At 32.9% G+C, this 27280-nt stretch overlaps 2 protein-coding genes across 3 annotated transcripts; one reads left to right on the top strand and one right to left on the bottom strand.

Annotated features, from left to right (window-relative positions):
- The first annotated feature begins 13004 nt into the window (after positions 1–13004).
- LOC133297010 (mitochondrial hydrolase YKR070W) lies at positions 13005–17092 on the top strand. The gene is made up of 12 exons (XM_061496056.1): positions 13005–13176; positions 13292–13395; positions 13488–13523; positions 13683–13756; positions 14150–14190; positions 14320–14391; positions 14505–14706; positions 15417–15512; positions 15612–15679; positions 15823–16024; positions 16114–16197; positions 16740–17092. The coding sequence occupies exons 1-12, from the start codon at positions 13073–13075 to the stop codon at positions 16794–16796; spliced, it is 1140 nt and encodes a 379-aa protein (XP_061352040.1). The 5' UTR covers positions 13005–13072; the 3' UTR covers positions 16797–17092.
- Positions 17093–18026: 934 nt separating this feature from the next.
- Positions 18027–22463, bottom strand: LOC133297007 (enoyl-[acyl-carrier-protein] reductase, mitochondrial). 2 transcript variants are annotated; one of them, XR_009749587.1, is made up of 9 exons: positions 21971–22463; positions 21712–21855; positions 21528–21630; positions 21299–21398; positions 20987–21063; positions 20806–20884; positions 20351–20463; positions 19489–19607; positions 19380–19391 (listed from the first exon to the last, which is right to left on the bottom strand). XR_009749587.1 is itself a non-coding variant. In XM_061496053.1 (8 exons), exons 1-8 carry the CDS (start codon positions 22383–22385, stop codon positions 19298–19300), a joined length of 1131 nt encoding a protein of 376 aa, XP_061352037.1. In that variant the 5' UTR covers positions 22386–22460; the 3' UTR covers positions 18027–19297. The 2 variants fall into 2 exon arrangements, 1 of the variants encoding a protein (XP_061352037.1); XM_061496053.1 differs by lacking the exon at positions 20351–20463 and having other exon boundaries at positions 18027–19391; positions 21971–22460.
- Positions 22464–27280: the final 4817 nt, after the last annotated feature.

The raw sequence follows: 27280 nt of genomic DNA, 5'->3' as shown, positions 1-27280 counted from the left end.
ATTAGTATGAGTTGCCTTCGCTAAATTGATGTTACATATGATGGAGATGGTCCACCTTTTCTTCACCGAATGCCGCCGCCGCCACCCATTACCCGCGCGCGCATATATATATATATATATATATATATATATATATATATATATATATATAGATAGATATAGGATGGTCTATCTTTATCTTTGACACTGTATCTGATATAGTCGTTACATCAAAAAAGATCAATGGTTCGTTAGATAGAAAAAGATCAATGGTATCATAGGCTTACAAATCAGAGTCGTTGATCTTTTTAATCTAACGATTATCAGATGAGGTGTCAAATTTAAAATTTAACGTGTCAAGGGATTCTACCTCATATATATATATATATATATATATATATATATATATATATATATATATATATATAAACTCAAAATTTAATAATAAAGTTTAAATATAATAATTGATGCACTTTTAACGTAGAATCTAGTGACAACAAAATATAATATAGCTTTAACAACTTTATCTCTCCCTAATTTTAAATATAAGAATTGAAACATGAGAATAACTAATGTTAAAAGCTTCTTCAAGTGATTTTTTAGTGATAATTCTTTAACAGCGCCCGGGAATGCAAATAAATATAAGGATGTACATTATTTAGCCCAAAAAATTTCATAGATCCACCACCGATAGGAAATATATGAATATGATATTCTTTTAGCATGGGTTTTGTTGCCTTGCTAACATTTGTGTATGCACGCAAGTATACGCGACAACAAGTAATATAGGACTTTTTATGGTTTCCGGTTATCGTTCCCACAAGGATCTTTGGCGTTTTTGACTTTGAATAAACTTTTAATTGCTAATCAGAACCAAAAATAAAATCAAATTAAACGTTACTGCTATTCTAACTCAAGTATACTGAAAATATTTTTGTGGAAATTTTCTCTTTTTAAAACAGTGATTTTGGTTGGTGAAAGAATCTTTACTTACTGACTATAAAATTAAGTAAATGGAAAACTTGTAAAATTTTTATGATTTTCTTTTAAGCTTTAAAAACAGAAAGTTAACTCAGATTTGGACGAAAATACAGAAGGATAACAAAAATCGGTTTTGAAAACAGAATTTGGAAGCAAGTTGGGTGTCAATTTCCCCTTCCTTCATTTGCCATTAGGATGCTTTGACAGAAAATAGTTATTGCTTCCAGCTTAACGAAAATACTAAAATAACTATTGCTTCCCAACAACAGTTTTCTTCCACTAACAACAGATGACATATCCCTATGTCACTGTTATCATAGGACCTTGAAGTACCATTTTCTCAAGTTACATGGGGGTAACTTCATCCCTGGAGTCATACCCATTGAGAGATCTCTCTCTCAACTTTCCATGTGCTCACAGTGGGGTCTAGTGTGAGTTATTTCCCAATAATCTCACACCACTAGGAGTACCCTATGTGTGATCATCACATAATAAACTCAGCATATAAAAACGCACAGTAAACAAACTGGAATCAACACTTCAAACTTCAAAACATCACTAATAACAAACGAGTTCCGGGTACACTTTCAACCCAACTCTAAGAAAGTTAACTCATCACCACAGGTTGAAGAGCTAACATACAACAAAGGTTCATAATAAAAAAAAAACAAATTATAACGTACAACTAACAAAAACAAACGCAGGAACTATCAACAGCAGATAGCCCTGAAGCAGTGCTTACAAAAAATTACAAATAAAAATACTCAAAATAAAAATAGAAAACAGTAAAATGAAAATATCCAAAGAGCAACAATAAACTCAGCGAAGGAAAGAGAAGAGAGAGTCCTACAAATGCTTTTATCTCCTCCTTTATAGCTGAACCCAAATCACCTCCTCAAAACGTACGTATGCTCCTCGCTCCACTCGATCGTGGGTGTCCCTTGCACGATTAGCAACGCACCACAAAAGCATCTCCAGCCACCACTACTAACAACCTCCAGCTCATCAAGTCGATTGAGGGACTTGTTTGGATGTTTTTGTGTCGCACAAAAATCGGGTAGGGTTTGTGTTGTGGTTGGTTCGATTCAAGAAATGAACCGTGAGTACGGTTAGGGTTCTGTGTCTTGAGCGAAAAATCAGAGGGTGTTTCGGTTTGTTGGTTCGATTCCAAGAAAGAACCGTGATGGAGGGCTTGAGATGGAGGTATGATGGAGATGGGTTCACTTGAACGGTCTGTGTGCTAGGGTTTTTTTTTCTTTCAACTCTTTCTTCACGATTCTGAATTTCTCTTTTGTTTCCCTTCTTTTCTTTCTTTTCTTTCTTGGGCCACTGGTTGGTTTTGTTTCATCTGGCCCATTCTTTTCTTTTCTTCTTTTCTTCAATTCTAATTTGGATTCTCCCCAATTTGCTTCTTTCTTTCTTCATGTTGGGCTTCTGATCAAGGAAGGATCGGCCCAATTTTTTCTTTATTCTTTTTGCTTGTAGAAATAACACCAATTGGGCCTGAAACATACAAAACCAGCCCATTAGCACTCAAAATCAGAATCCTTCATTTCTATGCAATATTTGGGGTTTTTATTAACAAAAGATATCCCTTTCATTTTCATTTTAACATCAAACCACATGTTCTAAGTCACAAATTATGGACTTATCAGGTTTAATGCATAGACTTCGAAAAATTATGTGAAATAAAAAAATATCTTATTTAGATATTTGAGTCAAAAGTTATAGCCTTACAAAATTTTACGGTAACAAAACTGTCTACGGGTAATGAGATTGTGCCACTTGGCACAATCGTGTGAATGCCCCAGGGAGTTGTGACACTTAATGCCCCCGAGGGAATTTGCGAAACTAAAAAACCCTTATTGATAAATATCAGAAATAAAATATCAAATTAGAAAATCAAATGGGTAAAAAACCCTAATGGTCAAAGAGCCGAGTTATTGAGGTTACAGCCAACATTGAGTCAGTGCTATCTTTCTACTCCCTTAACCACCACTAATGACTATGTCGTTTATTCACAAAGATCCTTTTTTTCTATAATTTCAGAACCATAAAACATGTAATAGATTCAAATTAGGTAATAAATTTTGTCTCCTCTTCATCTTTCTACGTGGAGCTTACTGAGAGCTCTAGGCCCAAGTTACAAGTCATCAGCAAAACAATTGTACTAGAGCAAATCTTGGAAAGAATTGCTCAGTTAATGTGCATTGGAAAAGATTTTTCAATATAATGCATAGTCAAAGCATGTGTCTCCAGTCTCGTATCTAACCAATATGGTAACCATTGCCACATCATTGATCCCACACTTGAGTTGTGGTCACTAGTCTTGCATGATATACAGCCATACAGGCAGAGGAAGTCTTGCACCAAAATTATGCGTGACTTGTTTTCTAAATGAAAAAAGTGAAACATGTCATGTTTTGAGGCTTGCATGAATTGAATGTATTTCTAGATCACACCATGTCTTCTTTGTTACTATAGTTGCATTAAATATTGGATACGAGTATTGTTCTAAATAAAATTACAAATTATGTATTCTACGAAATATGTAAATATAAATTTTTTTTTTGTAAATAAATATAATTTTTTTTATTCCCCTCTCTTCAGGAAACATATTACCATATTTGTTATATTTTTATTGGGCGTATATAAATAGGACGATAATATATTAGAAATTTAGCACCTGCGTGATCCTTTGAGAAGAACCACTGTGTATAGCCGGTGCTACTTGATTTTATTATGACTTTTTGAGTTCCAAGATATTTCCACCCTCTGTTATTGGCTATAGGTATTCATCAACAATCCAAATCGATTCAAACTGTTATGATCGAATCGAAAAATCGATAACCGAATTAATCAAAAATCTAAAAATTGAAAAACAAAACTGCATATTTTAATTGGATTGGATCGATTTTCGGTTTGGTTGGTGAAAACTGATCTAATCCAAACCGATACAATATATAATAACCCCCTGTAACACCCCGTTCTAGAACCGGTTTGTTAACATCGCATTATGATATTAAGCGCAGTTACAATCACAATGGTTCAATTAGAAATTCGGATAAATTTTTCTTTTTGAACAAAGCCGAATTTAAAATACTCAATTGCGTGATCATAACCATATTACGTTGCGGAATAAAATAAACTAAGCTTAACATCATATTCTTATTTCATTAGACCACGCGTTGTTAAATGTCTTAATCTCTTTTATTATTATATGAATAAAATAATTCCTATATAGTTCTCATCTTCTACAATGTTGTAGATCTCTTTGTTAGCTTCGAGTGGTTGTTAGCTTCGAGTGGGTTCAAACTGCGCTCAAATCGGAGCTCTGTAGCTCGAGTTATGCTAGTTTTACTAAACTAAGTTTTTGCTGATTTTTCGAATTGAGCGTTTTGGCACCCAACTGAGCGTTTAAATGCCCAGAGGCAGAAAAATTTGCCTTCTCCAGGTCTCCAAAGCGTTTTGGGCGCTAAAACGCTCAGCCCCACCTTCCCTCATTTCTTATTCTTCCATGCATGAAACAGAGAGAGGGAGAAGGGAGTGAAATCCATTGATGAGCAAACCCTACCTTTCCCATTTCTTGGCCAAATTCATCCGTTCCAAAGCCAAAAACGTAGAGAATCCTTCCCTCATTCCAAATCCTAGCTTAGTTTTGAGTGAGAAGCTGTGTGGAGAGAGATTTCTCCCTCCAAAGATTTTGACCCTTTGAAGATTTGAGGAGTTTTGTGGCATCTTCACCCATGGGAGCTTAGGAGACCTCTATTGCTTGGTTGTGTGACCTATTGTGGTAAGTTTCCACTTCTCCAATCTTGTGTTCATGGAGTTTTCTAGAGGTTGAATACAATCATGTAACATCCTGAGCGCTGACAAGGGCGGGGAGTGATCGCCTGTGCAAAGAAGCACGAACAAGGAGCGGCTCCTGACAGGCTTCCAGTGGGGGGTTACATGCATGAATGAATCGAATTGACACCCGAAAGAGAGGGATTCCAAAGACTGTGCAGGTATGAGACTGCACAGTTTGGGATAGCTTATAAGAATTAATTGGTACTACCTATACTAACAAGATGCATCTGCTTTTCGGTAGCCCGGATCGGAAGAACTCAACAGTTAAGCGTGCTTGTCTTGGAGCAATTCTGGGATGGGTGACCTCCTGGGAAGTTTTCCTGAGAAGTGTGCGAGTGAGGAAAAAGCACACTGAAAAGTCTCGTGTAAGTATGTGGGGATAATCATTGATTCTTGAAGCGGTCGGGCGTTACACCCCTTCTCTATCTACTTGGACCTATACCTCAATCATACTCCAAAATATTCTAAACCCAAGACCTATTTACCCATCAGCTAAACCCAAGAAAATTCATTGGTACATTCTAGCAAGTTTTCGTTATTACCGTCATTGTAATTTCAACCTTTGGACAAGATACTACATAAGTATGAATTTTTTCGCTACATAAATATAGCATTTGAATTGAGTTAAGGATTTATTTTTATTTAGTTTTATAATTTTCACGTGAATGTAATATTACTATAAACTTATGCGCCAAAATCTGAAATAAAAAATTGTTTTAAGATCTCTCTGTATTAGTAATTGAGATTAATTTTTCTTACTTTGTTGTTGTCTAATTTTCTTTCGTATCCAATAGGTGATAAATACTTGAAACCGAGTTTACCCAGTTTCAACTTTTCGTTGTACTATATTGAAAATTAAATTATCATTTACTGATATTTCTAGATCGCACCGTAATCATATACAAATTTTGCAAAGCCAATACATATAAAAGATATGTTATTTGCACAATAATTATCATACAAATTTTAGATTTTTCAAAAAATCAAAAACTGATTCAATACAAATCGAATAAAATTGGAACGGATTGGATCAGATTTGAAAAAAAAAAAATTGAATAGATGATTATATGATCAAACCGAAGGGATTAGATCAGATGATTTTTGCTTTCAAAATCGATCCAATCCAAACCACAAACACCCCTATCATTGGGAAATATTTTTTATGGTCTAGGACCATCCTATAACTTGGTGCTCGCGCTCACAACACTAATTTTTTCTTTCCCTTTTTATCCATGCTATTTTTTCTCTTTTTCAATTTTTCTCTCCCATTTACATTAAGGGACCATCTAAAAAATGGTGATCTCGAAGCATAATAAATGGCAGTGTTATTATACTCGACCCGGTCGGGGTACTGGGTCACTGGTCGGACCGGTGGGTCACTGGTCAGACCGGTTGACCCGGATATATATAGATATATAAGAATATATATAAATATGAACGTATAAATTCAATTATATTCTATATATCTAAAATGAATTAAACAAGGTTCATTAAATAAGTTCAAAAACATGAAGTATAAATAAATAAAAATGCATTCTATTACTATGTCAATTTAAATTGCAACCTAGAATCCCCATAAACATATCTCTCAACGACATTGAACTCATATTTTTGAAATTCGACTACATTAAAAATGACATATGTCACATTTTCTTAATTTATTATTCCGCAAATCGCTTCAGTATTAGAAGCTGAAATTTGAGGTAATGGTAGAAGAGTATACTAGCAAATAAAATTACAAAAAATAATTAAAATGAGTTATACATTTTTTTTGACAAGATGAAACAATTTTGGTATTTTAGTTTTTTTTTTAAATGCATGACCCGACCGGGTCACTGGGTTATCGAGTGACCGGTTTTGATCGAGTTTGACTGGTTTTGTCTGGGCTTGACCTGATCGATGCATGACCGGTCCAAAGCTTGACCCGATCCGGTCCGATGACCGGGTTCCGGGTCGACCCGACTGGGTTGGGCCGGATTTTACAATTACGATAAATGCTCTCCTATCATTGACTACCGCATTAAGTGAGCTGGAAAATAGGCCGAACAATTAAGAATAAAGTACTATTTAATAGCATATATTTCTTTTCTCCATGAGTTAAATAAAAGGTAACTGAAAATATAACCATACTTAGTTAAAAACAGTTACAGCTCAAAGATAATTATTTTAATACTTTCTGGTACAGACATTATCTCAGAATATTTGGAAGCAAAAGTTTAAAACACTTTAACTAATTTTCAACTAATTGGCTACCCTTTAAACGTTCAGAGTTCATAATCAAGCCTTCAGAAGATACAACCCACATTATCCTGTGTTTTTGGACCAACTTTTATCCTCATATGGATAAAATAATTCACACAAAAAGATCATTCCAAAATCATTATGGAAAAAACAATTATAAAATGATGGGCATATGAAGTATATTGATAAAGGTAAAAAGATATAAGTCCCGCACTGTTTCACTTTTCCATTTAGAAAAAAAAGTCACGCACAATATTGGTGCGGGACTTCTGACACATTGACTACAGTACATTGAAAAGTCTTTTTCAATGCTATTTAACTGAACAGTTTGTTCTAGTACGGTGTTTTGCCATAAGTCCTCCCTTAAACTTAAAACAAAAAAATAAAAATGAGAGAAAAAAAGAGAAAGAAAAAAAATGAACAATCTTGGGCAGCAAGTTTGCTACAGTTCTGGTTTCGCGTCCCTTACCTTCTTTCTATTTATAAAAACCTCACTCAAATCTCCGCTTCACTGGAATCACTTACATTAAAACTCCAAAGGTTCTTATTCTTACTTTCTGATTTTCGTTGCATCTTTCAAAGTTTTTCTTTCCCAAGCCCTGACCTTTTTATCTCTATTCAATTCCCCTTCCTTCGCTCACTTTTTTCTTCGAACCCATTTCACTGCCAATGGATCTAAGAGAAGACAAACCGAAGGGCAAATCCACACGGATGATCCCTCCGAGGAGAGGGCAAATCAAGATTAGAATATTCAAGACCATTGCGGCGGCGATGTCGTGTTCCGGTGGTGGGAAGCACAAAGGAGATGCTACTACTCCTGCTCCTTTCAGTTCCACTTCCACAACCCCACCAATTCCAAGTGGATACAGTTCAGAAACATAACACCAGGTCCTGGTCCTGTTTTGGATTCTATGGACTCGAAAAGCTGTTTTTTTCCCCTTTGTTTAATTTTTTTTTTTTTGTTTTGTTCAGTGATATTAGTATACACAGAAGGCCATAGAGAAAAGGGGAAAGTAAATAATGTCGATTTAAGAGTTTTGGTGTGATTTTTGCTTAGGGGAATTTGCAGAACCCTGGTTGTATATATATATATATATGTATGCCTATAATTGTTCCCTATTAACATGTAATCTTAAACATGATCCCTTTCTATAACAACTTCTTTCCCATTTTCCGATATAAAATTTGGAATGTAAATTTTCGTTGTTTCCCGGCATCTCTATTTTGTGACCCTACTAATTGTTGACTATCGGGGCATGCTAATTAGCATACACTAGTTTGTTGTTACTTGAACTATCTTCGTTCCGTCTTCGAGGAAGCAAAGCAAAGCTCTGACGAAGTAGGAACATCAATTAATTAGCTATTAAGGAAGTATTAATGCAGATTCCAGACTTATGGTTATCTTATTGACCCGTAGATCGTCGAATAAATCTCATTTGTATATCAGTGTTTTGCAACATTAATTAAAAAAATTTATCTTTAAATTTTACTTTTAAAGTTATAAAATATTTGTTTTTATGAAATGATGATTTGGATAATTAATTTATGTTTTTTAAAAATTAATCTAGATGAACTTTTAAAAAAATGTGATAGTTACATGTTAGTATTAAGTATATATTTTAATATTATTTTACTTAGCATAAACGGGTCAGCTGGAATTAAAATAAAAAGTAATTAGCGAAACTCATAATTTTTTACCAAAATAAAATTAAATCAAGAAATTGCCAACAAAAATCGAAATGGTTCCAATTCCAACTAGGGGTGTTCGCGGTCTGGATTGGATCGATTTTGGAAGCAAAAATCATCTGATCCAATCCCTTCGGTTTGATAATGTAATTATCCATTCGGTTTGAATTTTTTTTCAAATCCGATCCGATCCAATCCAATTTTTTTCGGTTTGGATTGGATCGATTTTCGGTTTTTTGAAAATCCTAAAATTTGTTTCATGATTATCGTACAAATAACATCTTTTGTATATATTGGCTTTGTAATTTCTTTTTTTGAAATACAAAATCATTAGGAAACAACAATATAGTTTTTTTTTTTGACAATGAGATATGAAGCTTTTCATATATGAAATTTTGTTAATGAGATGTGACTAAGTTTTTTCTTGAATTTAGTTGATGGGTTAGGGTTTAGAATTTTTTAGGTTATGATTGGAAAAAGACCCAATTAGGAAGAGAGAAATTAATATATTGGATCGGTTTGGATTTGATCGATTTTCATCAACCAATCCGAAGTCCGATCCAATCCAATTAAAATTTGCGATTTTTTTCGGTTTTCGATTTTTCAATTTTAGATTTATTCGGTTATCGGTTTTTCGGTTCGGTTATTGCGGTTTGAATCGGTTTGGATTGGTTGATGAACACCCCTAATTCCAACCATCTTTTATGTATTCATGAAAAAGACAGGTCCATGCAAGTTGTTTCTTCGACCAATTATTATTGCGCATTGTTGACGACAAAACACAGAAAAGTGCACAGCCTTTATTAGAAGTTTACCAATAATTTGTTTTTAATTTAATTTGTCTAGATTCCCCTTTGATTGCTTTTTATTTTTATTTTTACTTTTTAAAAAGTTAACCTTTTTATCTATTTAATCTTTATACATTCTATCACGTGTTCTCAAATCAGCAATATGATTGTACTTTAACCCATATCCTCTTTGCGCTTTATTTGATTAATTATGCATGCCATTTGTTTTTGGGAAAAATTATTTTTATGATACATAAGATAAGTTTTGCTTCTTACACTTTTTCATAATTGTGTCACTTTTTTTTTTTTTTTTCAGGAGGTGGAGCTCATAAGTCTATCTCTATGACATGAGATAACTTATCTCCTTTAACATTAGATTAATAAAATCTTTTATTTTTACAATAAAAATGAGAATGTAACATGACAAAAAAAAAACAAATTTCTTACTGATTTATGGATAAACGTGTAGACATTTCTTTTGTTTTTTATTTTTCTTTGGGGATTTGTATTTGTCATTTAACATGACACAACAAACTTTTTACACACACAATATTTTGTGGGGCTCACACTTTTTGAAAAAAAAAAGAAAAAGAAAAAATTATGACGAATGTCTATAATATTACACAATCACTTTTCCTATAACATAACTCTTATAAAACTCTTTTCTTTTATAGTAGAATCCACAAAAATCTTTTTGTCCAGAAAAAAAAGTTTACTAAAGTTTACTATCATGTTACATGACATATATATTCCCCAATAAAGATAATCTCCGCCAGGTTGTTAAATTAACGATTAAGTTTTTTCCTTAACAACTTTGAACGTATTCTCATGTTTTTTTTTTTTTTTTTTTTAAAGAAAATGATTATTTCTCTCGTATTGATTAAAGTACGATTTTGAATATGTCATAGCTAAAAAAATACATTTAATTCAACATTATATTAACCTTTTAGAATATTTATGTCTGACTTTGAAATTAAACTAGATAAAAATTTGAAAATGAAAGTCATTAAAGTTTCGTCTTAGGTATACGTGTCACATATCTGATTTTAACTAGCAGTACAACTGTATAAGTCAATTGAATTGACGCTGTCATTATATGAAATAATGAGAATAGATACGTTGGAATAATAAAAATAATAAAAAAGACAGTTGTTACTTGTTACATTAACGATTAAGTTTTTTCCTTAACAACTAACTTTGAACGTATTTTCATGTTTTTAAAAGAAATTGATTATTTCTCTCGTATTGATTAAAGTACGTTTTTGAATAAGTCATAGCTAAAAAAATACATTTAATTACACTTTAGATTAACCTTTTAGAATATTTATGTCTGACTTTAAAATTAAACTAGATAAAAACTGGAAAATGAAAGTCATCAAAGTTCCATCTTAGGTTCACGTGTCACATACCTGTTTTAATTAGCAGTACAGCTGTATAAGTCAATTGAATTGACGCTGTCATCGTATAAAATAATGAACATAGATACGTCGGAATAATAAAAAAGACAGTTATTACATTAACGATTAAGTTTTTTCCTTAACATCTTTGAACGTATGCTCATGTTTTTTTAAAGAAATTGATTATTTCTCTCGTATTGATTAAAGTACGATTTTGAATAAGTCATAGCTAAAAAAATACATTTAATCACACATTAGATTAATTAACCTTTTAGAATATTTATCCCTGACTTTGAAATTAAACTAGATAAAAATTGGAAAATGAAAGTCATCAAAGTTCCATCTTATGTTCACGTGTCAGATACCTTTTTTTTTAGTAGGTTCAGATACCTGTTTTTAACTAGCAGTACAACTGTATAAGTCAATTGAATTGACGCTGTCATTGTATAAAATAATGAACATAGATACGTCGGAATAATAAAAATAATAAAAAGACAGTTGTTATATTAACGATTAAGTTTTTTCCTTAACATCTTTGAACGTATTCTCATGTTTTTTAAAGAAATTGATTATTTTCTCGTATTGATTAAAGTACGATTTTTAATAAAACGTTAGATTAACCTTTTAGAATATTTCTGTCTGACTTTCTAATTAAACGAGATAAAAATTGGAAAATGAAAGTCATCAGAGTTCCATCTCTGGTTTACGTGTCACATACCTGTTTCTAATAGCAGCACAACTATACAAGTCAATTGAATTGACGTTGTCATTATAGAAAATAAGTTTAATTAACATAAGTTTTGAGGTTACCAAAACATGACCTTTCAAGTATAATAATTGGCCTAGCACGAATTTCATCCAGGTGAATTCTAATTGTTTTTTTTTTTTTTTTTAATAATAATAACGATCCTATTTTGAGTGAACACCAACTAGGTTAATGGGTAAGTGTTTAGGTCAATGTTATGGTGAACATATTTGACATGAGTGCTTCATATTTCCAGTTCTTCGTAATGAGTTCCCTTTATCATAATGTGTGTGTATTTATAACAGCCATTATAAACAATTACGGGATAAGATCGTGGGTGGAGAACAATTATTCAGCAATGTTTGTGACAATTACAAGTAGTTGCCGATGATGTGTGTTGGGCACAAAGTTGGGCTCCACGCTAGATATGGGCAAGTTCAACCATATTTAGATCGGAAGCAACTACAAGTCCAAGAAGTAAAACAGGTTGAACTCAGAACATATCATAATTATTTCTTTGAGACGAATTGATTTTAAATATTTTTACAACTTTAATTCTTTGAGTCGATTATGATATAAATTCCAAATCAGGACTAAATTAAAATTAAAAGTTTTCTTTTACCCAAAAAAAAAAAAAAAAAAATTAAAAGTTTTCACTCCAAGGATGTATTGCCTTCTCTTTCTTATTATGCGGAAAACTTAGTCAGATGCAGAGAGTTCCTCGTATTTCCTTGGTGTGAACATAAACTCCTACTTTACCTCAATATAATGCCAATTATAGGCTGCAATCGTCGACGTGTATACCTTGCCTAGCTATCCTCCTTCTAGATCGAGCGTAGGCATATGCTATTTGACCTTCAATCACTTCCTTCTTCCCTAAGCATTTGCGTTTTCACGTGAGGGTCGTAATCACTCAATGATATTATTAAGTTGGTGAGGGTAGTAGGACTCGTGTGAACTTGACTTTGTAAATAATATGTGTATGATGATGTGTCGGCCGGCCAAGTTTTATTAATCGTTCCTTAATAATATATCATGTTTTTTGGGTTACATATTTCTCTGTTAAACTTCTATTTATTTAATTTTAATTCTAGTGGATGTCAAAACCGCTTAGTAAAATTAATTCATTCTTCCTCTCCCCAAATTTATATGTAATTGCAGTGCTATTGAGAAGCCAATTTGGGCCTGGTATGATGGGCTAATTCATTTTGAATTACACTTTTATGGGCCAAGCCCAACACAATCTTCCATTTATGGGCCAACCCATATGACACACCTGGCCACAACCGCAAGAGCAACTCTAACTAGCTATTGGAGGGTAAGCCAGAAATTATGAGGAAGTGAGTACCAAACTTTTGCTCTCGTTCTCCGCTGATTCTGAAGTTGCGAAAAAAATCACTGAAACGATGAGCTTTCATCTCATAACCAAAGCTTGGCGGCAGAGCCAAGCTAGAAAGCCAACCACGTTTTCCTATCTAATTTTACGCTCATTTTCTCAGCGTTCGGAACGGTTTGTGATTCGTGAAACCTCATATTTCTCATTATTATTATTTTATTTTATTTATTTTTTTGCATTGGATGATTACACTCGGCTTCGATTTTGATAACTGATCTAGCACTAACAGGCCTTCATTCGGCATTGCTTTCGACATCGACGGTGTCATTCTGCTCGGAAACACTCCCGTCGGTGGTTCTCCGGTAGCCCTGAGAAGATTATACGACGCCACTGGTGAAAAAAAAAAAAACTCTGTATCCATTTCCGTCATTTCTTTTTCGCCATCAGTGACTCATGATTATTATTTTATCTGTTTACGTTGTCAGGTAGACTGAAAATCCCTTACGTTTTCCTCACCAATGGCGAGTTCTTCCTCCAATTTTATTTGTTCCTTTTACGTTTGCTCGAAATTTCCCCGTTCTGTGCCATTAGTTTGAGATGGATCTTTGAAATTTCCTTATTTTGTTTTGAAATAATACGGTACTTATTTTAATGTTGATTTCATTTTACCTTTCACTCAGGTGGTGGCTTTCCTGAAGCTAAAAGAGCCTTTGAGCTAAGTCAACTTTTGGGTATAAACGTCTCACCTTCACAGGTATGATGGTAGAGTTTTGCTATATCGTCCTAAAACATCACCCGGATACTTAATAAAGAACGCATTAAATGAAAAGAAAATAGATACATTTAATATTTTAAGAACGTAAAAAGCATTCGATACTTTCTTCATTTTGTGATTGGGAGGATAGTTTAGGACCAAGGAGGATTTCAATTATTGATTTTGGAAATATGCAGTAATCTACAGTACCTGACAATTCTCTTGCCCTGTATAATGATCTATACGTGTGTGGTTCTATTTTCTGGTATGTTTGCTGCAAGCACGTCTCTCTCTCAAAAGCCACGTGTGACTGCATTTTTCACATTGTTTCCCTAAATTCTCTTTTGACATTGCTGAGGTTCTTCCCTTAACCAAATTGTGATCTTTATGCAGGTTTTACAGGGTCATTCACCATTTAAACAATTGGTCAATAGGTATGCATATGCATCTTATCTGAGCTGGTTGCGAGTGAATTTATACGCTGAAACCAATATGGTTAACATGCATTTCTTCAGGCCTAATTTATAGTATTATATTTATCTTATAGAATTTTCAGTTCACAGATTTGAGAATGAACTCATTGTTGCTGTGGGAAAAGGGGAACCTGCTTCTGTGATGTCTGAATATGGTTTTAAGTAAGGTTTTTGAGATATTTGTCTGGTCTTATATTTCATGAAAATGTTGAATAAGCAATCCATCATCATCTTTAATGTCTTGTTTTTTTGTTCATGTTGATTTTTATCTTCAGAAATGTTCTTTCAATTGATGAATATGCATCATGCTTTGAAGATATTGATCCACTAGCACCATACAAGAAATGGACAACCAAGTTGGCTGCTACTCAGAATGCAAAGTTTAATGAGAGTGCTCCAAGGAATGATGTCTTCTCTGAAAGGGTTCGAGCAGCATTCATAGTTAGTGACCCTGTTGACTGGAGCAGGGACATACAGGTTACAATGATTCTATGGTTATTTGTATGAATCACAGGTTATAAAGAACAATAATATAATTAAACAGCTTGTACTGTAAGCATTGAAAAGTTAATGGAAAGCTTAACCATTGTGCATCCATTTCTTTCCCACAAAGAAGCATGATTAGGTGGTATTGGTCTCTCCCTTGATTGGGATCTAAACTGTTCATAGCTTTTGGTTCAGGGCTCAAGGTCATCTACTTTGGTGGATGTTCAGTAGAGCAAAATGAGCAGTGTTAGGTTACTTCTATGTTTAGATTTCAGTATATTAGATATAATGTCATAAAAATATGTCGTTCGGTGTGAGAATAATAGCGAGTGGTCTATGTTTGGGCTACTTGAGATCCATACCTCTGTCTTCATAGCAAGATCAAAAGAAATGAAGTGAAATAAAAAGAAGAAAATAGAAAGAAGAGAAACAGGAAAAGGAAATGCTATAATATATACAAGGATCCAGAGTTGAGAACAGAAGCATTCAACTAAGTTTGACACTTCATGCTTTCAAGCAGCTGTCTACTTTACTAGTTTTAGTTTAATCATATTTGAATTATAACTTGGCTTGTGTTTCTGAGAAGTGAGAAAAAAACAAAATACATTCTCTACTTCTCTGTGTTTTTGAAAAGTTCTTAGATTTGATGTTCTTAGCATGGTATTGGTAGATCTGTGAACTGATCAAGGCATTTCATTCAGGTTCTCTGTGACATCTTTAAAACAGGAGGCCTTCCTGGAAGAAATGTTGGACCACAACCGCATTTATATTTTGCAAATGATGACCTTGAATACCAGGTTGGTTGATATTTGCTACAGATAAGTCTTGCAGAAAGATAGGAACCCTTTTGATGTACTATACTATTATACTTACTAACAAGGTCCCACAAAAGGTAGACTAAATTTCCTTCTGAACGTCTGGGCATGGGAGCTTTCAGGATTGCATTAGAATCCATCTTCAATAGGTAAGGGTGCCTATTATCTACATACATACATGGAAACATGAGAAGCTAATTAAGCATAATACCAAAACTGCAGTAAAATTAATTTAGTGGCTTGGTGCTGATTTAATTCATATTTAGGCTTTTAAAACCTTACCTTTATGCAGGATTCACCCTCATTCCCTGGAGTACACTTGTTTTGGCAAACCACATCCATCTGTTTTCAAGAATGCAGAAATTGTGTTACAGCAACTTGCGTCACCTCTTTATGATGATTTCTATGATATAAATCACAATAATGCTCAATATTTTAAAACACTTTACATGATTGGAGATAATCCTGTAGTTGATATTAAAGGTGCACGGCAGGTATGTCTCTTGGAGTTAGATTTCAAAAGTGTGATAAGTAAAGTTGTCTGCTGACAAATTATACTATTAATGAAAATATTGCATTTCAGACTGGGCATCCTTGGTTTTCCATTCTTACGAGAACTGGGGTTTTCAAGGGGAGGGAAAATCATGACAAATTTCCAGCAGATCTGGTAATTCCTTTCACATTCCTCTGGTAGAATCTAACAAGTGGTTATTCCTTGTTTCCTCTCACTTTCTTAAAATTCTTTGGAATTGGCAGTCATGAATAGTTGGAGACTATGATAGAGAAATGCATCTTTTTCTTTTCTTCCACTGTTAGTGCTATCATGGGAACTAGTGGTAGCCTGATCAAAACTAAAATGGGTTAGCAATCCTTAAGTTGGACATATATAATAAAGAACCAGAATGATCTATACTTTTTATATTATTATTATTTGTTTTGAAAAAAGGACGGAGGACACGTGGTTATTACACACTTACATTATGTCGCCATATCCATGGAGTGTACCTGTTTTAAGGAAATGTGGCCATGGTTATAACGCAGCTTGGATTCAATTGTACAAATCGTAATTTTGTGTGAAAATTGTGGGGGGTTGTAATCAAGGCAACACCACCCTATATCGTAGCCTTATTACTATTTAGATTTAGCGACCAATGTTACCATTCTGAAGTGAAATAGGGTGATTATAATTAATTAACTTCGCTTGTGCAGGTTGTTGACACTGTAGAAGAAGCTGTGGACTACATCTTGGCAAAGGAGAGTGCTTAATGGGTCCCGTCCGCTTTACATGGCGAAGGCTCTATTTCTTCAAGGAAAGGGTTCTCAAAAGAACATTTTGAAAGTTAGAAGGTGATTCTGCGATCAATAAAACAATGTAATAATTAATGGCTTTGTCCTGCACTCCTGCCATTCATTTGAAGCACATATAAGTTACGTGATACACTGGGTGAAATGTTTTTTTTTTTTCATATATATTTTCACCCGAGAATGTTTGCTTGCGTTTCGGATAGGTTGAGAGCTTTAAGTCAGTAGCTTTTTCCAACCTTGTTGAACGTAGACATTCTTGAGCTAGTAAATTCATTTCAAGATTGGACGGGAATTTCACTATTAAATAGTAAATACCTCAGCATTACTTCGGCTAAAAAAAATTATGAATAAAAATGTAGTAACTAATGCAAATTTACAAAATATGGGTGCATATAAGTATAACCGTCCCCATTCAGTTAATAGAAAAAAAGTGAAGAATAATATTACAAGGACGTTCTTAATAAAAATTATTTCGGGTTTAAAATACCTTGCGGTTATGGATATTATGGATATTTATCAACCAATTCAAATCGATTTAAACCGCGATGACTAAATCGAAATACCGATAAGAAAACCGAAAAACTAAAAACAGTAAAAAAAATTCGTAAAATTTAATTAGATTGGATCAGATTTCGGCTCGATTGGTGAAAACCAATCCAATACAAACCGATCTAATGATTTCCTAACCTTACACTCTACTTATTTGGGTCTTTCTCCAATTATAGCCCAAAAATCATATAATAAAATTCTAAATCCAAGACCTATTAACCTATCATATTGAAGAAAGTGGATTGTACTTGATCTATGTTATGATTTTTTTTTATAAGATATATCACATTTTTATTGCATGGGTTATTGTTTTACAGCAACTCCTCTATAGAATGAAAATTTGGACTGCTTCATATCTCAGACAACCACATTCTAAATTTTTTATTGGAAGTAAAAGATGATAATTCAACTTTTTGTTGTACTGTATTGAAAATTAAATTATCGTTTACTGATACTTCTAGATTACACATTAATCATCATACAAACTTTACAAAATCAATACATACAAAAGATATATTATTTGCACAAAAATTACCATATAAATTTTAGACTTTTCAAAAAATCAAAAACCGATCCAATCCAAACTGAAAAAATTGAATTGGATTGGATAAGATTTGAAAAAAAATCCAAACCGAATGGATGATTACATGATCAAACCGAATGGATGATTACATGATCAAACCGAAGGGACTGGATCAGATGATTTTTACCTTCAAAATCGATTCAATCCACACCGCGAATATCCCTAATTGCGTCTTTGACAAAAATAGCAAATAAAATTAGGACAAAATATTTTAGGAGACAATAATAGTTTTACCTGAATAAATACAGATACACACCGCGTTTCATGACAAGGGCTTCAATTCGAGTTTCTGAAAAACAAAAATATATTGGTTGTATCTAAGAGGTAGGATCCTTTGACACCAGTGTCAAATTTTAAATTTGACACCTCATCTAAGAGCCGTTAAATCAGAAAAGATCAACGGTGTCACATGCTTGCAAATCAGAGTCGTTGATCTTTTTTGATCTAACAGCTCTCAGATGAGGTGTCAAAAGATCCTAGCTGTGCATCTAATGAAAGCTATACATTGACGTAAATGTGCATAAGGTTTCAGGCAATATTTTTGCTTCAAACGCATTCTTCACTCTGCAAAATCTATACCAAACATGCCCGTGCGTAGCTTAGCCGAATTCCGATAACAATTATTTGGGGATTATTCTTTTTGTGTATTTTACAAATGGGGTTCTACATGATATGTGATACTTAAGAGTGAGACAGAAGTAAAAGATAAAATACAGAACACCCTCTCCACAAAAAAGATATAGGGAATACTATTTCTACAGTGACGGCACATATTGTTATCTACAGTGACCGCCAAAATGTCACCGTTTCATGCTTAAACAATTAAAAACATCTAATTGTGGTTTTCATTCTCTCTCCACTACTAATCACCATCCCTAATTGTTCCACAATCCATAACATCGAAGAAGGCAGCGGCAACGGTAAAAAGAACCAATTAGATGGTACTTGTACCAACAACATTTGACTAATGTCAATGCCTGGTTTATTGGGAAGGAATGCATGCATTGCAGATACTGATCAAGTACCAACATAATTGTTATATAAAACGGGCGAAATTATTCAAATGTGTTAGGTACAAGTACCATCTAATTGGTTCTTTCTACAATTGTCGCTGCCTTCGTCGATGTTATGAATTGTGGAACAATTAGGGATGGTGATTAGTAGTAGAGAGAGAATGAAAACCCCAATTAGATGTTTTTAATTGTTTAAGCATGAAACGGTGACGTTTTGGCAGCCACCGTAGATAACAATAGGTGCAGTCACTGTAGAAATAGTAATCCCAAAGATATAATTCCAACAACCACATGCCTTAAAGCCATAACCCACATATTTAGAATTTGATCACTTGCTTAGGTTGGCTCCCGAGTTTTCCCAGAGCTTTATCCAATGCTGTGTTGAAATCGTTAAAGGGAGCCAATTCCATTCTGCAAACATGGTGACCAGTACATGAAATCAACTGAGAAACAAAGATGAAAGGATATATAACAAATTTTACAATTTCATGATAGGTAGAAGACATACTTGTATTTCAACTTTCCATCTTGTGCAAGACCCAAAAGCCTGTCTATCATTCTTCTGCTCTCTTCAGCTTTGTCTGTGCTCAACCACTTCTGCAACCAGAATCCCCTCAAGCAAAGTTCCTGCGAATACATGGATCTAACCTATGGTTACATTTAATAAACCAGACAAAATACTATTCTAGTACGAATAGAGGCACATCGCATTTGGAAGGTTATGCCACAAATAAATTATGATATTAAGAGATCCCAAGGGTCATGGTCCAACATGATTATTTTTTCTTGCCGTTTCCCCATTCATTTTCTAATTTGTTTGATTAAACATTAAGTTATAGAGATGCCATTCCAAACAAAGGGTACTGATATTCTGAAATCCTCTGCACTACATTCGGATTATATTACCCAAAAAAAAAAAAAGCTATTTGGTCATCCAAGCAGGCAAGTGAAGATACGTTGGGAGAATTCATAACTCATTTAGTAATTTTCACCCATTCATGCAAATATCTGGGCATCTTGATATCTATATTCATTAATTCTTCAATAAGCGACACCACACCAGTACAGAATATCAGCACTATGAAAGGACTACAACTCTAGAATTATGTCTTAAAGTTATTTACACAACTTCAATAACATTGAGTCTGCTAGACAGAGTTTTATATCACTCAAACAAATAATAAAGTACCCAGTGGATAGATAGCTGTGTTGACAAACATGACTTATATGCCCTTGGAACTCTGGAGAGAAGCTGCAGGCACCTATAATTCATTTTTTTATTTTCTTTTTACTGCTAGGTTATCTTGTTCTTGAACAACAAAGGTTTATAAGCTAAAAATAGGGACCTATAAGAAGGTTCGTCAACTCACACTTATTTATTGAGCTAAGGCCTCCCTAGACCAAAGTTGATCTCCGGTAATCTTGCAAGACACCCAGGTTAAGTGGCCTGGACTACTTTACTAGAAACGTTTATACCCAACTTCTGCACATTCAGACAGAATATAATATATCATCAATTTTCAGGGAGCTGTGGTTAATTATCTTAGTAACTTCTTAAATTGAAACCTTTTTAATTTTAACCACTTCCAAGTTCCAACTATTGCCGTCATGTATATGAGTGGAAGGTACAAACTCCTCAGTCAGACAATCACCACTTTTACTGGCAATTTTAATTTGATTCGACTTTACATACCCATGATTTATTGTCTTTATTTTTCATGTAAGTCATTGTAAAAACCAAGATATATCAAAATTTTAACTAAAAACGATGCTGCATAATATCAATTTCGAGAGGGAAGAAAATGATCGGAAGTGACTGCCTGACCTTAAATATGAAGGATGAAGTTGATACAGTGACAGGTTTTTTAGACATTCCACCATATGTCACCATAGTTCCTCCATGTCTGCAAGGCATAAACTTGTTTAAATCTTCATAATAATGATACATAGTAATAGCAGAGAAACTTTCCACTCTTGAAGACTTTACCCAATATCTCATGTCATACCTCAAAAATTTGAGAACCAGAGAAGCAGCATTGCCACCAACACAGTTAAATCCTAGTGCAGGTTCAGGTATACCATCCTACCACGTCAAATTGATGCCAAATAAGTCATTTGAATTCAATATAGATAATAATTCTTCAGAACAATTTTGTTTTTTGTCAGCTTCCTTAGTATGCTATTGCTAGGAAAACAAGTGCAAAATTTCAAAAAATAAAGATAGAATCATATGCACATTACACTACCCAAATGCTTAACCAATGAAATGACTATCATCAACATTGGCCAAAACAACTATAACTAGTCAAGGTATATACCAGGAGACTCTTGACATTTTTCACTTCCAATTCGTTCTCAGTGAAAACTTCATCAGCACCCAAATTCTTAAGTCTTTCTTTTACTTCATCAACACCAGGCCTGCAGCACAATTTTTTATTTTTATTTTTGAGAGAAATTTGTATCATAATAAGAATAATAATAAAAAAACATAATCTAAAACAATATTCAGAAGCTCAATAAACTTGCAAAGAACCTTAAAATGAGTACCTGTCCCTTATAATATTAATGTTGTAAATGCCACGAGATTTTGCAAGCTGAATGACACATTGGCCAACCATGCTGGTGGCCCCATTTTGCACAATAGCATCTCCTGTTAATACCCAGAATTACACAGTTAAAACAAATACTCATAAGCATAAAAAAATCAGGAATTGTAGCAAAGGGGCAATGCCTGAGTTCAAAGTAATGCAATCTTCAAGCATTAGCAGAGCAGTCAATGGATTAACAGTAATTGTAGCAGCATATTCCATAGGTACACCCTTGTCTATTTTGTGCCACACATTATGATCCTTCACAATATATGTCTGCCATGTCCCTTACTTAGCCACAAAAATAAATAAATAAATAAATAAACAAATCAAATTTCCAAATATAATAAAAAAAAAAAAGTGAATTTTAGGAAATTTGAAGGTTTAGGAGAAAGTGGGCACCAAAAGAGGGTGGAGAGGGAATAACCCAATCACCGGGAGAGAGAGAGGTAACTGCAGAACCCACGGAGTGAACCTCTCCAATTCCTTCGTAGCCACCAACTGCAGGTGGTTCTGGCCGCACTGGATACACGCCTTGTATTCTATTGATATCAGAAGGGTTTATAGGTGAAGCCAACATTTTCACACACACGTCATTCTCTTTCACTTCAACAGGTGGAACCTCCACCAACCTTGTCACCGCGTCCGGTGGCCCGTGCACCTCGTATATAATAGCCTTCGACGGCGGCGACACGGCGGAGGAGAGTGCTCTTGTGATTAAGGACTGGCCTCCACCACCATCGTTAACTAACCTCAACTTGAAGTTGAACAACAAACGCGGTGCTTTCACACAGAACGATCGCAACATTGATGCCATCACTCTCTTTCTCACTCTCTTTTGTTTTTTCTCGATCTTTCTAGCTCTTGTTGTTGGGATTGTGCTTAGCACCCTTACTCACCGGTTCTTTCTTCCAAAACGACGTCGTCAGATGTAAAATGGGAGCTCATCATAAGTTCATAACTATATCTTTGTAGAACCAATTAATTAAAAAAAAAATGATATAATTTAATTTGTACTACACTAGCTATGAGGTTAAGAATAAGGTACAAGTTACTTTTAAGGTCAAGTTGAAAAAAATTTAAAAAATAAAGTTATAAACTATTCATTGATTATATAAAAAGGATTTTGAGTAAGGGAAGATTAAATAATTTGTTATTAGGTTAAATTATTAGGGTAAAATTTTTTTTGATAAATATAAATTTAGAATAAGAGTAAAATTAAAAAAACAATTATAAAAACTCTAAAATGTTAATGTATATTCTAAAAAAACTCATTTTTAGAACTTTTAGCTTTAGTTTTTTTATTCATTATAATAAAAAAATTATAATAAAAACTTCTATAAAAATATATTTAGTTAAACTACTATTTGTAAGGAGAAAAAAAAGCTAAAAATATATTTTTCAAACAGCACTAAAACTGTCATTAAATTAAGATGTTATAACAAAATCATTGAACTGAGGTGTTACTGTTACTAAGCAAGAGCTCATCTTTGTGCATAAATATGTAGTTATGCCCTGTTCATGGTAATGGCTTTCTTATACTTTATATTTTTGCTGAATTGATGGATTGTGAACATCATTAATGAATAACATAAATTTGACTAGTGTCAATGTGACAATTTATTCGAAGGATAGTGCTGTTTTTCTTTGGAGTTATTGTGAACACCATGTAGCGTACATAGGGAGGCGTTAGGGTGCGCCTCAATTTTTTATATATATATATATATATATATATATAGGGGCACGATATTCTTACACCGGTGTAAGAGTTAGAAGTCTTACACTCAATCTTGACCATTGATCAACTTGTATCCAATGGCTCACGTTACTAAAAAATTTGAGCCCTTAAATATAAATGAGATCAATGGACAAGATTAAGAGTGTAACTTACACTGGTGTAAAATGATCCTTACCCATATATATATATATATATATATGTATATATATATATATATGTATATATATATATACATATATATATATATAGGGGCATGATCATCTTACACTGGTGCATGTAAGAATAATAAGTCTTATATTAAATTTTAACCATAGATTTTCTGCATCTAACGGATAAGATTTATTAGGTTTCACTCATTAATTAATTTTTAATTTTCAATAAATCTCAACCGTTAGATGCACGAAAATCAACGGTTAAGTTTTGGTGTAAGATTTATTATTCTTACACCGGTGTAAGTTGATCTTATCCCATATATTTATAGGGGCAGAATATTCTTACACCGGTGTAAGAGTTAGAAGTCTTACACTCAATCTTGACCATTGATTCATTTGTATCCAATTGCTCACATTACTAAAAAAATTGAGTCGTTAGATATAAATGAAATCAATGGATAAGATTGAGAGTGTAACTTACACTGGTGTAAAATATTTCTGACCCATACATATATATATATATATATATATATATATATATATATGAGAGATCATTTGACTCCAAAGTAACCACATCTCAGCCGTTGATTGACAGAAATCAACAATTGTCATTTATAGTGTAATTAATAATTAATTAATATAACTTCTTAAACTATAACTGTTAGATAGACGAAAATCAATGGTTAGGATGTGGAGTAAGACTATCTCAGCCGTTGATTGACAGAAATCAACAGTTGTCATTTATAGTGTAATTAATAATTAATTAATTAATATAACTTCTTAAACTATAACCGTTCGATAAACGAAAATCAATGGTTAGGGTGAAGAGTACGACTTGTAAGTCTTACTCTGGAGTCAAAAGAACCCTATATATATATATATATGAAAAATAATTATCTCATGTTGCATGAGATAATTATCTCATGCAACACAGACAAGATAGCGGTGTCCACTATTTTTACTTTTTACTTTTTTAAAAATAATAGACCCCACTATCTTGTCTCTGTTGCATGAGATAATTACCTCATGCAACATGAGATATATATATATATATATATATATATATATATATATATACCCTAAAAAAAAAAGATATACTTGAGCTGAAAATCAGGTGTATTTGGGGTAAAAATAATTAGATACCTTGTGAGTATTATTAAAGTTCAGTTCTTTGCCAAGCTTTGTAACGAAAGTCTCAAGCTATATCAAATGCTTAACATCTAATTTCAACTATAAAAGAGCTATTTTGGAAATTAAGAAAGACATGTTGAGATGTTTTATTGGTTCAAGTTCAAGAATTTTGCATAAAACATGACATTAACACTTTAGATATGATTACAAAATATATTACAAAGAGAGATTGTACTCGAAATGAACATGATGATTTTTTTATAGAAAAATTTTATACGACAAATATCTCTTTTGCTATAATTGATTATCAAATTCAATGATAATACTCGAGTTACTTGCTTTGAGCATGAGTTTATATACAAGAAATGGTTAGAAGTTATTTAATAATGATGATATTTGCAAACTTGTAGATAAGTTGCACTTGAAGATGAAGTTATAACATTTTGAACTCGACATTCCTATACATTCAGATTTGAATAATTTATCAATTACATCTTATTTATGTTGAGGGCTGACAAAAACTGGATCATCAATCATTTATTTTTTTTTATTGATAGAGTGATTAGACTTATATTCATTCTTTCAATTTCTACCGCAGCTATTAAAAGAGCTTTATCAGCCATAAAGATAATCAAAAACAGACTTTAAAATTGAATGGAAGACTAATTGATGATTCTTTAATTACATATATTTAAAAAAAAGTTATTTTGAATTTTAGTACATATTCAATTGTAGAAGAGTTTAATAATTTGAAAAAAATAAAAACTAAACAAGAGTTGAATGAACTGATCTTAAATTTTGTAATAAATTTAGGTTCATATTTTATTATATGGACTTTTACTTATAATATAAAAAAGGTTTATTTTTATCCCCTAATATGAACTGAGTGACTATAAAGGATGTGCTTTATATAGTTGGTATAATAAAGGAGTCATGTCTATGTTATATATGGAATATTTGTGTCAAACCATGTTGTGCTGTTTTTTATTTTATGATTCTCAGGTAATTAATATTAGGGTTATATTTATTTCATTCAACTAAATCAAATTTTTACACATATATAATCAAGTTAAGTCCCACTTTTATTTTTTTTTTCTCCAATTATTTGTGAGTCTCTCTTATAATTTTATTTCACTAACATAAGATAAAACAACATAACTAAATTTTTTTGATTGCTATTAACACCAAGCTACTTCTTCCTCCACCTTAACACGCAAACAGAAAGCTGTCTTATTATTGGTCGCATACCAACAATTTTAAATTGCGCTGGAGCATAATGGGAAAACATTAATCATAAAACAATTATTATTATGGTAGTTCTCTTAGCTGGGATTGTATAAATTGTTTTATGATATAACTGTAAATGCCACCGCTTAAATTTTGGAGTTTCTGGAAGGGATGCAACATCTTTAGTGGTTTTTTCTTTTTCTCTTTCTGGATTTAAACAATAATTGAAGCTACCCGCAGCATCTTTAGTGGTTTTTTCTTTTTCTCTTTGTCTTGTTCATATTGTATCGTGTCATGTCAATACACATAAAGTGACACAATTTGAATTTACTAATTATTCGTGTCATGTGATATTAACCCATAAAATAAATGAATCTTATTCATATCAAAGATTTTAACTTAATTTTAAATTGTGTTGATGTTAAATATATTTGTGTTGATATCAAATTTTTATTACATCGTATCGATTCGAATGGCTATACCACTACTACTTTAAGCCAACTTCCTTCAAGTCTTTAGTTCTAAGAGCTTAGTGCCTGGTGTCATAAATACAGTACACAATATTAAATTAAATTAGGTCGTTTTCAATATGGCGTGACAGTTCCTTTTTAGGACTAGAAAATAAGGTCAATACTCCATATTCGTCGTGGTGTACAGTGCAATAAATTTTTACTTTTTTTTTTTCATCTTTTGGCCCAACTCACAAAATTCTTGAATGTGGAGAATCTGTTCACTGATAGAGCAATGTTAATGTAGCCAAAAAGGTTTTTTCTTCTGCATCCAGCTAAGCACTATTATCAGGTGATGGATATTGAATGCAATTTGTCATTTCCAAAGAAAAAAAAAACCAGTCCGTGATCGTTTGTACTTGAAACCACAATTTCAAGTTGCAAATAATAAATGGGAAAATATTTTTCCTGCGTCAATAATTCCAAAAAATGTCATTTTGGGTTTATGAGTTGTGACTAAGGGTGTTCATCAACCGATTCAAACCGATTCAAACCGCGAAAACCGAACCGAAAAACCGATAACCGAATAAACCGAAAACCGAAAAATTAAAAACCGAAAAAAAACTGCAAATTTTAATTGGATTGGATCGGATTTCGAATGGGTTGATGAAAACCGATCCAATTCAAACCGATCCAATATATTAATTATCCTCTATGTACTTTATGATTTAAGTAATAAAGATAATCTATTATGATTTGTTAGGAGAATGGTGTTTCCTTTTATATTCCTCTAATTAATGATAGTCAGTAAAATCTCTTAGACGGTCATAACTCCTCTCTTGGGCTTTTAATTTTCATTTTTCATCATTTAATTGAGGAATTACTATTATTTTTATTTTGTGACACATGTTAACAAACCTATAACACTTTTTATATATGGGTTTTATGAGTATATATTACATCCTACTAGATGTGTCATGCCATATATATAAATAATCAGTGGGTTCCATTAAAA

This window comes from Gastrolobium bilobum, unplaced genomic scaffold (genome assembly GCF_033153095.1).
Source record: "Gastrolobium bilobum isolate Gb01-03AN ecotype WA unplaced genomic scaffold, APGP_CSIRO_Gbil_v1 utg70214, whole genome shotgun sequence".
Classification (NCBI taxonomy): Eukaryota; Viridiplantae; Streptophyta; class Magnoliopsida; order Fabales; family Fabaceae; genus Gastrolobium; species Gastrolobium bilobum.
Note: the sequence above shows the minus strand (reverse complement) of the source record. Positions and strands in the feature narration are given on the sequence as shown.

Bases quoted from the DNA above. Each gene is read 5' to 3' on its own strand.
- LOC133297010 (XM_061496056.1), top strand. From the start codon at position 13,073: ATGAGCTTTCATCTCATAACCAAAGCTTGGCGGCAGAGCCAAGCTAGA. The intron at 14,392-14,504 runs GTAAGGTTTTTG...TTTTATCTTCAG, and splicing joins ATGTCTGAATATGGTTTTAA to AAATGTTCTTTCAATTGATG. The intron at 14,707-15,416 runs GTTACAATGATT...CATTTCATTCAG, and splicing joins ACTGGAGCAGGGACATACAG to GTTCTCTGTGACATCTTTAA.
- LOC133297007 (XM_061496053.1), bottom strand. From the start codon at position 22,385: ATGGCATCAATGTTGCGATCGTTCTGTGTGAAAGCACCGCGTTTGTTG. The intron at 21,856-21,970 runs GTGCCCACTTTC...TGGCTAAGTAAG, and splicing joins TCCCTCTCCACCCTCTTTTG to GGACATGGCAGACATATATT. The intron at 20,885-20,986 runs GTATGACATGAG...TATGCCTTGCAG, and splicing joins CTGGTTCTCAAATTTTTGAG to ACATGGAGGAACTATGGTGA.